Below are 10,139 nucleotides of genomic sequence, written 5' to 3'. Positions count from 1 at the left end.
TGACCGATGACGTGCTGGTGACGCTCATGTGCGCCTCCCGCTCCACATACCCCTGGGACCTCGTCATCACCAAGCGCGGCGACGTGCTGGTGTTTGACAAGCGCACCAACAGCAGCCTCGACTTCCTCACGGTGAGCCGGGGGTGGGCGGGAGGGTGGAGGCTGGGAGCGGGCGGCCGCGAGGGTGGGAGCGGGCGGCTGCGAGGGTCGCGAGGGTGGGGCAGAGGCCAGCCACTGGGCAGCAGCCGCCGCTGAGGAGCAGCACCCGGCAAGCAGCCTGCCCAACAGTCTGCCGCCGCCTCGGGGCCTGACAGCAGCGTGGCCCGCCTCGCCGCCGCCTCCCCGCGCCGCCTCCCAGCTTCGCGCCCCCCCCCGACCCCGACCCCCGCATTCCTGCCCGCGCCGCCGCCCCTGCCTTGCGCAGAACGGCGAGACGGCGCCCGACCCGCTGCCCGAGGAGAAGGACAACATTAACGGCTTGCAGCAGCTGAGCATGGAGGCGACGTCTGTGAACCAGGCGTTCCGGGAGCAGGTGCTGCTGGGGGAGGGGGAGCGGCAGCCCCTGCAGGAGGCCTGCCCCGCCGACCTGGGCCCTCAGGGCGGCGGCTACAAGTACTGCAAGTGGCAGCTGGGCGGCGCCGCCGTGGTGGTGCGCTGCGCCGTGGACGCCGCCGTGCGGCTGGGCGACTCCACGCAGCTCGTGGCGGTGCACGCGCTCAACGAGTTTGACCCCAAGTGGTCGGGTGAGCTGCTGGGCGGGTCAGGGCAAGGCGTGGGCGGGGTAGGGCGGCGCGGGAGGCGGCAGCTTCCGGCTTCCTTCCTTCTTGCGGGGGCCTGCAAGCGAGCTGGGGTGGCACTGCTCCTGCTGCCAGCACCACGTCACCACCCCGCCCACCCTTTCCGTGCAACCCGCCGCCTCCTCCCTCTGCCCGCAGGCGTGGACTGGCGGCAGAAGCTGGAGAACCAGCGCGGCGCGGTGCTGGCCACGGAACTGAAGAACAACGCCAACAAGATTGCCAAGTGGACGGCGGCGGCGCTGGTCACGTGAGCGCGCACAGCCGCACGTCCGCCCTCGGCGCCCGCGGGGAGCGGGGCGGGTTCCCCTGCCTGCCCGCATGCATGCCTGCCACCCCCTCGTTGCCCCCCGTCACCCGCGAACGCCTCCCCCTCCTCGCTTGCATTGTCATGCCAAGCGCGGTCGCTCCCTCTCTGCTGCCTCCTTGGCCCTGGCCCGCCTCTGGCTCGACCCGCCTCTGGCTCGACCCGCCTCCGGTCCGCCGCGCGCCCACCCACCCCTGCCCCCACCCTCACCCCACCCGCAGCGGCATCGACCAGATCAAGCTGGGCTACGTGACGCGTGCGCTGCCTCGCGACAACCGCAACCATCTCATCCTGGGCACGCAGGCGGTGAAGCCGCGGGACTTTGCCATGCAGGTGCGGGTTGGGGCTGGAAGGAAGAAAAGGCTAAAGAGAGGCGTCTGCCCGCCTGCCTGCCCGCCTGCCTGCTGCTGCCTGCCTGCCTGCTGCCAGCTGCCCACCTGCTGCTGCGTGTTTAGGGCTGGCGCTTGCACGCTGCGCGATGCCTGCTATGCCTGCTGCGCCTGCCTCTGCGCCCTGCGGTCGGCAGTGCGGGCGCCGGCGCGCCCAGGCGCTCCTGAGTGTGGCACCTCAATCCCTCCCGCCCCCTGCCCCTCGCCGCCTGCGTCTCGCCACAGATGAACCTGAACATGGACAACTGTTGGGGCATCATCTCCGGGCTGGTCAACCTGTGCCAGGAGCAGCTGGAGCACGACGGTGAGGCGGGGCAGGCGTGGTGCCGTGGCACCGGCTTGCACAGGAATATTGTACAGGACTATATTGTACCTGCCAGCCCCGCTTGCGCTGCATGCACGCAATGCACCCCAACCACCATGCTGGCGTCCTCCATACACAGCGTGGCAAGGTGGTGCAGAGAGGAAAGCCCAGGCCGTCGGGGGCGCCCTCGCCGCGGCGGCGCGGCTCCCGGTTGCTGCGCCGTCCGGCGCCCCCGGCGGCTACACTCCCTCCCCTTTCCCCCCAGGAATCATCTCCTGGCTCGTCTCCTTTCTGCACGCCTGCCCCCAGCCAACTCTGTGTGCACAACGCTGACAGCGATTTCCTTCCCCCTCCCCTGCCCTGCCCGCTCCCTCTCCCCCTCCGCCCGCCCGTGCTGCGCCCCCAGGCAAGTACCTGCTGGTCCGGGACCCCAACAAGCCGCAGCTGCGCCTCTACGCCATCCCTGCGGAGGAGCTGCACTATGCTGGGGAGGCGGCGGCGGCAGCGGACAAGGAGGCAGAAGACAAGGACGAGGACTGAGCTGCGCTCGCGCCGCCGCAGCAGCAGCCCTGATGCCACATCCCTGTCTCCCGCCCCGTTTCATGCCGGTGTTCAAGTCCTGCGTGCCTGGTTGCCTGGGTGTCAGCATGGACAGCTGTGGCGTGCTCGGCAGGGGCCCGTACTTGGAAAAAAGGAAGAGGGGAGGCGGGCGCGCGGCCGCATACTGAACGGGCACAAACGAGAAATAAGGTGGTGGGGTGGGGGCAAGTGCGAGTGTGGAAAATTGCCTGGTACAGTGGCGTCAGTGCAAGCGGCTGGCTGGATGGCAGCGGTGTGGGGCCTATGAATACAAATAGGGAGTGAACAAGGAGGCGGGACGGGGTCATGCGGAGGGGAGGCTGTGGCAGCTGCGGCTGCTGTTGCTGCCCGCGAGGGGAGGGCCTGGATGGCTCGCCTTCACCCGTCATCTGAGGAGACCAACCCGACGCCCGTCAGCATGACCCCTGCCGCCAGCAGCACGCAGCCAAAGGCGCGGAGCGGCGCGCCGCCGGCGCAGTCGCGCAGCGCCAGCATGCCTGGGAAGATGAAGGCCATGGTGGTGCCCAGGGTGGCCCCCACCAGCCCCACCACCTGCAGAGAAGAGAGGACACGCACAGAGGAGGCACAGCGGAGCGATGGCAGCATGTGTGTGGGACCGTGCGGGAGGAGGAGGAGGAGGCTGGCAGGGCGCAGGGAGCGAGGGTTGACATACAGCAGGGCAGGCGCCAGCCAGGCTTGCAGAGAAAACAAGGACACGGCTCCCTGCATGCTGGCCAGCCTCCAACTCCACCCCATCCCGCCACCCACCCGGTAGGCCGACTGGATGCAGACGGCAAAGACGTAGATGGCCAGCAGGGAGAGGTAGGTGAGCAGGTAGTAGGCGGTGGGGGTCAGCTGGGTGGTGCCAAAGTAGTCGGCCAGCATCTCTGAGCACAGGGAGGCACAGAGGGCGGGCTTGAGGGATGATTGTGTGGGTGTGGGGGTGTGGGGTGGAGGGCGGCGCATGTGGCCCCGCTAGGCGCTAGCGCCTCCCCGTGTGGTGGTGGTGGCAAGTGGGAGGGACCAGGCGCCCCAGGGTAGGCCTGGTGGCATGGCCGCGTCATCCAGCACAACTGAGGCTGTCCCTGCCAACCCCTGCCTGCCCGCGCACCTATGATGTCCTGCCGCATGGGCCAGATTGTGATTGGAAAGGAGAGCACCATGGAGACAGCCATGGCCACCTGCAGCACACACACACACACACACACACGCGCGCGCGTGCGCGCAGCACTCGTCGGCATGGGCATGCGGTACAGGCAGGCTTAGCGGGTGGGAGCCGCCGTCCCGCTGCCGGCCTGCCTGCCAGCGGGCACCCTGCATCCACCCTCCACCACACGCACCACACACCGGACCACCCACACACCCACACCACACACACACACACACACACACGCACGCACGAGCCGCACGCGCTGCCCACCTTGACTGTTGCCACAAAGCCCATGGCCAGCGCCACGTCGCCCCACAGCGCGTCGGCCACAAAGTCGATGCTCAGGTTGGACAGCACGTCGCCCTTGACCCCGCCCCCAAACACCATCAGCCCGGCGGCGCCGGTGAGGGCGTACACGGCGCCGGAGATGGCGATGGACCAGGCGACTGACTGAGCAGAGGAGCAGGAGGTTGGGGAGGAGGTGGGGCGGGTGAGGCAGGCATGCAAGCATCGGCACGGGCGGCAGCAGCAGCGGCATCAGCAGGGCACCCCGCCTGCGCTCCCTGCCAGCGGTTTCGGGGCAAGGCAGGGCTGGCGACGACGGTTTCAATCGGCGCTGCTTGCAGGGGCCAGGCAGAGAGGCATGCCTATTCAGGTTGCTCCCTACCGTGCGCATGCGGCGCGGGGTGTAACTGTGCAAGTCCTGAACGCAAGGGTGGATGCTCATGTGGCACACAAACCTGCAGGCAGGCAGGCAGGCAGGCAGGCACGGCCAGGCAGGCAAGGCGGACTGTATAGGAACATGCAGGAGATGAGGATGCCCCGGCACGAGCAGTGCTTAAGCAAACTAGCCGGTCCCGGCCAGCAGGCCGGGGCCCCTGTGCACACAGCTGGCCCCATCCCAGCAAACCACAAACGAGCAGCAGCCCAGCCAGGCTGTGCCGCCGAGAACAGAGCCCCGCAGCCCTTCTCACGCCGTCATGATGACGGGAATGGTGGCCAGCACGTTTTTGAGCCGCTCCCAGGAGCCGTCCCCAAAGAAGGCGGGGTCGGGCAGCCAGCGCACCTGCGGCAGGTGGCCTGCAGACGCAGCACGGCGCGGCGCAAGCCGCAGGTGAGCCCCGGCCCAGACACTGTCCTCACTCGGCACCGGCAGGATCAGCAGCAGCTGATCCTGTAGATGGTAGCCCCGCAGACTGAGGAGGGAGCCCAGCCCTTCCCGCCCCGCTGCCGATAACCCACCCTGTATCGCCAGCGCCACACACAGCACCACCAGAGCCACCACACACATCAAGGTGCAGCAGATCTTCATGACGCTGATGGGAGCCACATCCCCTAGCGTCTTGGGCCCTGCGGGAAAGCAGCACATAGCAGACAGGGTGGGCAGTTGGCAGTTGGCAGCAGGGGTGGCAGGGGTGGCGGTGAGGTGAGCAGCCCCAGCCAGGCACGTCGCTGAGACCAGCTGTATGGGGTCTACCAACCCAGCAGCACCCGGCAGGCAGCAGCAAGATAGGACAGGCGAGGGGCGTGGCTTACGGCCCTGCCCCGTGCGCTGGGCCCACTCACACAAGGAGGGGGCCACTATGAGGGTCACCCATGTGAGCATGGCGGTACGCTGCAGGTACCAGGGCAGCGGGTCGGGCAGCTGCGGCCAGAGGTCGGGGATGATGCCGCTGTACTGCTCCGTGCCTGCGGTACAGCAGTGCAGCGGCAGGAGTGGAGGAGTGGGGCCAGCCGCGCAGGTCGCACATGCAGGCAGCGCCAGCCATGGCGCCCGCAGCAGCAGCAGACTAATGCAGCTGCATGCTGGCACCGAGCAGGCTTGCAATAGCCGTTGCGGCGCCCGCCATCCACCACCCCACTCCCACTCTTGCGCAGATGCCCCACCACCTCACCCACGAGCAGGTCTGCCAGTACGATGAGGTACAGGACGAGGAAGCCGGCGCTGCCGACGATGATGGAGAAGCGCACGGCGGCGCCCGCCCACCGCCCCCACTCATGCTCCATCACCGCGCAGTAGGTCAGCTTGCCGGTGCGCTCTGTAGGCCTGCGCGCACACACGCGGGCGGGCAAGGCAACGGCAGGGGCCTCAGAGCAGAGGGCTGGAAGGTGGCATCGGAAAAATGAAGGAGGAGGGCGGGGTGGCGGCCACGAGCAATTGCAAGCGGGGTACAGAGAGCGCCGGGCGTCGGCAATGAAGCAGGACCCAGGTGGCATCATGAGCCCCATCAGGCTCCCCAGCTCCCACACATGCGCACCGCCGCAGCACCACACACACACAGCCACCCCCCCGCCCACCTCAGCATCAGCACGATGCTGGCATGCGTCATGACGCCCACGGCGGCGATCAGCGCCACGCCGCCCGCCACGCCCAGCCCGGCAAAGGCGTGCGGCAGCGCCAGCAGGCCGGCCCCCAGGATGGAGTTGGTCAGGTTCATTGTCGTATCCCACAGCGAGCTCTGCGGGAACTGCGTGGCGGGCTCCTCAAACACCTCCTGCACGGCGGCCCACACGGCGGAGGACGCGAGCGAGGGGTTGGGCTGCAGCGCCGCCGCCGCCTCGAGGTCATCCAGGCTGGCCGGCCCCCACGCCTGCCGCGCCTGGGCCGTGTCGTCCACGCCGCGCAGCAGCGGCTGCGACAGCCTGCAAGGCGGCAGCGGGGAGGGGAGGGGGTGCCCAGCCCGCTTCTGCTGCGTGCGGCGGCGGCGGCGGCGGCAAGGGCGGCGCCGCGTTCCAACCTAGGGCCTGGCCAGCACGTGCTCCCAGGAGCGGCCACGCAGCTCACCCTTGCTTCTCCATTACGTGTGGGCTGGGCCGCTATGGCTGCCCCTGGCAGCGCCGACACGGGCAAGGAACTTTAATTAGGGTGCAGTGTCGAAACCATTGAAGCTGCGGGCCCTGGCTAGCTGAGCAACAGGACGTCACCAAGATGCATGCATGTGCGAAAGCAGCTCTCGGAGGCTGCCTCATCCTGCATCGCAGACACGTCAGGGCAGGTGGCCTCTTCAGTAGCCCTGAACCTTGCACGCGCTCCCCAATTGGACGATCGCTCCTTGGCACATTGCCCCACCCCGCCCATCTCGATCAGCAATGAGCCTGGCCCCCACGGAGTCTGCCCTACGAGAGTGCTGTTCATGCCGCAGCTTTGCAGAGGCGGTGGCGGGGCAGGGGCCCTATGGCAGCGTGGATGAGCTGATTGCCGCAGCCCGCACGGTCTGGTGGCACCAGGCGAGAGCGGCGGCGGCGGGGCGGCGACAGCGCAAGTTTGTCGGGGCGGGGCGTTCCAGCGGGCAGGAGGCTGAGCTTCTGTCAGCAGCAAGTCAGACCGACCGAAATGCCCATGCTGAGATGATTGCTCTGCTGAAAACTTCCCCCATCCCCAACCCTGACGCCCATCCGCTTCCCCGCCCCCGCCTCCCCGGCAGACGCCCGTGGCGGGCTGGCTGGAGGCCTTCGCTGCCCACCCCAAGATCGGGGACATGGAGGGCCTGCGCAAGAAGTACGGCGCCTTTGGCGACATGAGCAAGGGGGAGCAGGCGGCGGCGGCGGGGGCCTCGGATGCGGCGCTGCAGGTGGGCTGGACCGGCAGGCGCAACAAAGGGGCATCAGCGGGGCCTCCCCATATTTCTACGGGCTAACTCTGTTGGGCTGCAGCCACTCAAGAACAAATCCTACAACGTGCCTGATGCTCCAACCCAACCAAAACTGCGTGCAGGCGCTGGCGGAGTGGAATGGGCGGTACGAGGCCAAGTTCGGCCACATCTTCATCATCTGCGCCACCGGGAAGAGCGCCGAGGAGATGCTGGCAGCCATCCAGCAGCGGTGGGCTGCCGCTGCTGCCCGCCTGGCTGTGGCTGCTGGAGGGTGGAAAGTAGACTGTGGGGCCCAAAGCCTGTCGAATTCGGTTGCGGGTTACGGGGTGGGTTTCCGTGTGTTTGGGGCGCTTAAGAGCACCGAGGGATGTGGGGGTCCCAGGGGTGGTGGTTAAGCGCCACGCAAGGGGCACACAGCAGCGCAGGGCAGGCGGGTGTAACAAGCAGGGCAAGGCGACGGCATTTGCGCGCAGCCAGGGCGGCTGCCCGCCCAGCCACGACCAGGGCTGGGCAGGCGAGCCGCCGGCGCGGTGGGGCCAAGGCAGGGCAAGCGGCGACAAGGGTGGCACATACTGGCAGGGCGGGGTTAGGCACTGGCAGGGCAAGTAGTAGGGGGCACGGGGGCTGAGCGGGGCCGCCCGCGATACCCACCCCGCGCACAACCGCTTCACCGGATGTTGACGCTGCGCAGCAGGCTGCCGGCGGCCGCGCCCGGCTTGGCGCCGCCCTTGGGGGCGGCGCCTGCGGGCTCGCCGAAGCAGCGCCAGAAGCGCAGCGTCTCGTCCGCGGCGGCGCTGACTACGGTGGTGCCGTCGGGGCTCTGGGCCAGGTGCAGCACCCGGGAGGTGTGGCCCGTGAGCTCCGCCACCTTTGCCATGGAGGGGTACTTCCACAGGCAAAGCTGGTTCTGGCTGCGGGGGCGGGGCAGGGGGGCGAGGGCAGGAACACAGGGGGTGAGAGAAGGGGGCAGGCGGGCAGGGGGTGAGGTGGCAGCAAGCTGGCGCAGCGTGCAAGAATGCGCTGCTGCCGCCCTGCCTGCCGCGCGCGCCCACCTGAAACCGTGGGAGGAGAGCAGCTCGCGCTCGTGGCGGTTCCACTGGAGCGAGCAGACCTGGCTGCCAGTGTCTATGGAGTTGAGGAGGGCCCCTGCAGGCAGGCAGGCAGGCGGCATGCAGGGGCGCCTCGTCAGCAATGGGATGTTGGCGGCGCTGCCAGCACAGTGATCCCCAGCCAGCTGCAGCTGGGAGGCTGCTCATCCACTGGCCTGCCTGCCTGCCCGCCCACCTGTGTGCGTGTTGTGGAACTTGATGGTGCGGTCCGCAGTGCCGCCGCCGGTGGCCAGCAGGTTGCTCTGGAAGGGGCACCAGGCCAGCGCCTTGACGGCGGCCTGGTGCGCGGTGATGCGGTGCGTGGCGCGGTCGGCCGCCGCATCCCAGATCATCAGCAGGTTGTCGTTGCCGCCGCTGGCCAGCTGCGGCGGGGCGGGAGGCAAGAGGGCAGGCGAGGGGGAGGGAGAGCAAGCACTGGTCGGGGCGGGAAGGGGGCAGGCGCTGGTGCGGGCTGCTGCGGCGCGGTGCATGCTCTCATCATGAATACACAGCTTGCGCAGCGCCCTGGCCAGCACAGGCCAGCACCCCGCCCCCTCCGCCGCCAGCGCCCCACCTGCGTGCCGTTGGGCGACCACTTGAGGCCGCACACCTCCTGCTCGTGGCCGCGCAGCGTGGCGGTGACGTGCTCGCGCACGCGCACGTCGTGGTGCAGGATGAGCGAGTCGCGGCCGCCGGTGGACAGGGTGTGGTTGTTCCAGGACAGGGAGGACACGCGGGCGGCGTGGCCGCCCAGGTTGCGCACCGGCTTGCAGCGCTCCGCGTCCCAGATCTGGGTGAGGGCGGAGGAGTAGCCGACGGCCAGGTGCTTGCCGTCGGCGGCCCAGGACAGGGAGGTGATGTAGTCCTCGCCCTGCGCACTCAGCAGCTCCTGGATGTCGCCGGAGGAGGCGTTCCACAGGTAGACGGCCTGGTTGAGGGCCACGGCCACCTGCAGGGGTGGGGGAGCGGAGAGGGGAGGGCAGGGAAGCGTGAGGAAGGGGTGGGGAGGGGGCGGTTTTGGTGGGGAGGAGGCGCTGACGGGAGGCGGTTGCGCCCCGAGCGGCCGCCCCGGCCGCCCTGCCAGCCAGCCAGGCTGCTGCCACCTTGGCTGGCCGAACGCTGGCCGCTCGCCGCCTGTGCCGAAGCACAGGCAGCCGTGGTCCTGGCAGCGCCGCCCGCCCCGGCGGCGTCAGCTCACCGCGTTGGTGGAGCTCCAGTCCAGCAGGTTGAGGTAGTAGTCGTCAACGAGGTCTGGGGCGTCCAGGATGCGGTCTGGCTGCTGGGGCACGGCGCGGAAGGCCTTCTTGGGGCGGGGCCCCGCGTTGGCCGAGTAGAGTGCCGCCATGTGGTTCTCAAAGCCCTCGGCCGGCGCGGGCGCCTTCTGCTTGAAGGCCAGGATGCGAGCGGAGTCGTCCTGGCCCAGGTTGGCCGCCAGCTGCTTCTTGTACTCCAGCTGCGGAGGGGGAGGGCGGCGCAGGCGGGCGGGTCAGGGCGCCATCAAATGTGACTGTTGATGGCAGGGGTGATGGTGCCTGATGGCGCTGGTCAACAGCTAGCTAGCGCCCAGGGTGCAGGCGGCCTGCGATTCTGGGGCGCTGCGCCGGCTGGTGGTGCTGCTGGGCTGGGGTCCAGGCCCAGGGCCGCCGCCGGCAGCAGCACCCACCTTGGTGGGCGACAGGGCGTCCAGGTTCTCAACGTCCTTGGCCTCGCGGCTGACGTTGTAGTTGGCAACATCTAGGTTGCTGGCACTGCGGTTGGGGATGAAGCGGTCCATCTGCAGGGCAGGAGGTGAACGTTGGCGGCCGCATCCCCATGCGATCTCCCCCGCCCAACCCGGCCCAACGGTCAGCCCGCCCCTCCCGCCCCTTGCCCGCATTCTTGGAGTGCGCCGCAAACTTCAGGGGCGTCTCCTTCTTGCCCGGGCTCACGCGGGCGG

At 69.1% G+C, this 10,139-nt stretch overlaps 5 protein-coding genes across 5 annotated transcripts in view; 2 read left to right on the top strand and 3 right to left on the bottom strand.

Moving 5' to 3' along the window:
* Positions 1–2,471, top strand: part of CHLNCDRAFT_32503 (hypothetical protein) — a 3,324-nt gene extending 853 nt beyond the window's left edge. Inside the window, exons 3-8 of the mRNA XM_005844508.1 lie at positions 1–131; positions 424–742; positions 935–1,043; positions 1,322–1,433; positions 1,715–1,793; positions 2,200–2,471. Coding sequence (XP_005844570.1) covers positions 27–131; positions 424–742; positions 935–1,043; positions 1,322–1,433; positions 1,715–1,793; positions 2,200–2,333 — 858 coding nt within the window. The 5' untranslated portion in view covers positions 1–26 and the 3' untranslated portion in view covers positions 2,334–2,471. The remainder of the gene's footprint in view (positions 132–423; positions 743–934; positions 1,044–1,321; positions 1,434–1,714; positions 1,794–2,199) is intronic.
* Positions 2,472–2,750: 279 nt separating this feature from the next.
* Positions 2,751–4,198, bottom strand: CHLNCDRAFT_138810 (hypothetical protein; the record flags this gene model as incomplete). The annotated part of the gene is made up of 5 exons (XM_005844416.1): positions 2,751–2,924; positions 3,141–3,259; positions 3,484–3,553; positions 3,793–3,972; positions 4,190–4,198. 5 exons carry the CDS (start codon positions 4,196–4,198, stop codon positions 2,751–2,753), a joined length of 552 nt encoding a protein of 183 aa, XP_005844478.1.
* Positions 4,199–4,492: 294 nt separating this feature from the next.
* Positions 4,493–6,321, bottom strand: CHLNCDRAFT_138809 (hypothetical protein; the record flags this gene model as incomplete). The annotated part of the gene is made up of 6 exons (XM_005844415.1): positions 4,493–4,602; positions 4,765–4,872; positions 5,089–5,211; positions 5,418–5,569; positions 5,809–6,165; positions 6,308–6,321. 6 exons carry the CDS (start codon positions 6,319–6,321, stop codon positions 4,493–4,495), a joined length of 864 nt encoding a protein of 287 aa, XP_005844477.1.
* A 291-nt stretch (positions 6,322–6,612) lies between these two features.
* Positions 6,613–7,510, top strand: CHLNCDRAFT_138808 (hypothetical protein; the record flags this gene model as incomplete). The annotated part of the gene is made up of 4 exons (XM_005844507.1): positions 6,613–6,735; positions 6,948–7,094; positions 7,238–7,344; positions 7,498–7,510. 4 exons carry the CDS (start codon positions 6,613–6,615, stop codon positions 7,508–7,510), a joined length of 390 nt encoding a protein of 129 aa, XP_005844569.1.
* Positions 7,511–7,782: 272 nt separating this feature from the next.
* Positions 7,783–9,977, bottom strand: CHLNCDRAFT_26822 (hypothetical protein; the record flags this gene model as incomplete). The annotated part of the gene is made up of 6 exons (XM_005844414.1): positions 7,783–8,026; positions 8,168–8,261; positions 8,400–8,586; positions 8,778–9,152; positions 9,402–9,656; positions 9,867–9,977. The coding sequence occupies 6 exons, from the start codon at positions 9,975–9,977 to the stop codon at positions 7,783–7,785; spliced, it is 1,266 nt and encodes a 421-aa protein (XP_005844476.1).
* Between the last annotated feature and the right edge of the window lie 162 nt (positions 9,978–10,139).

Source organism: Chlorella variabilis, assembly GCF_000147415.1.
Source record: "Chlorella variabilis unplaced genomic scaffold CHLNCscaffold_22, whole genome shotgun sequence".
Lineage (NCBI taxonomy): Eukaryota > Viridiplantae > Chlorophyta > Trebouxiophyceae > Chlorellales > Chlorellaceae > Chlorella > Chlorella variabilis.
Note: the sequence above shows the minus strand (reverse complement) of the source record. Positions and strands in the feature narration are given on the sequence as shown.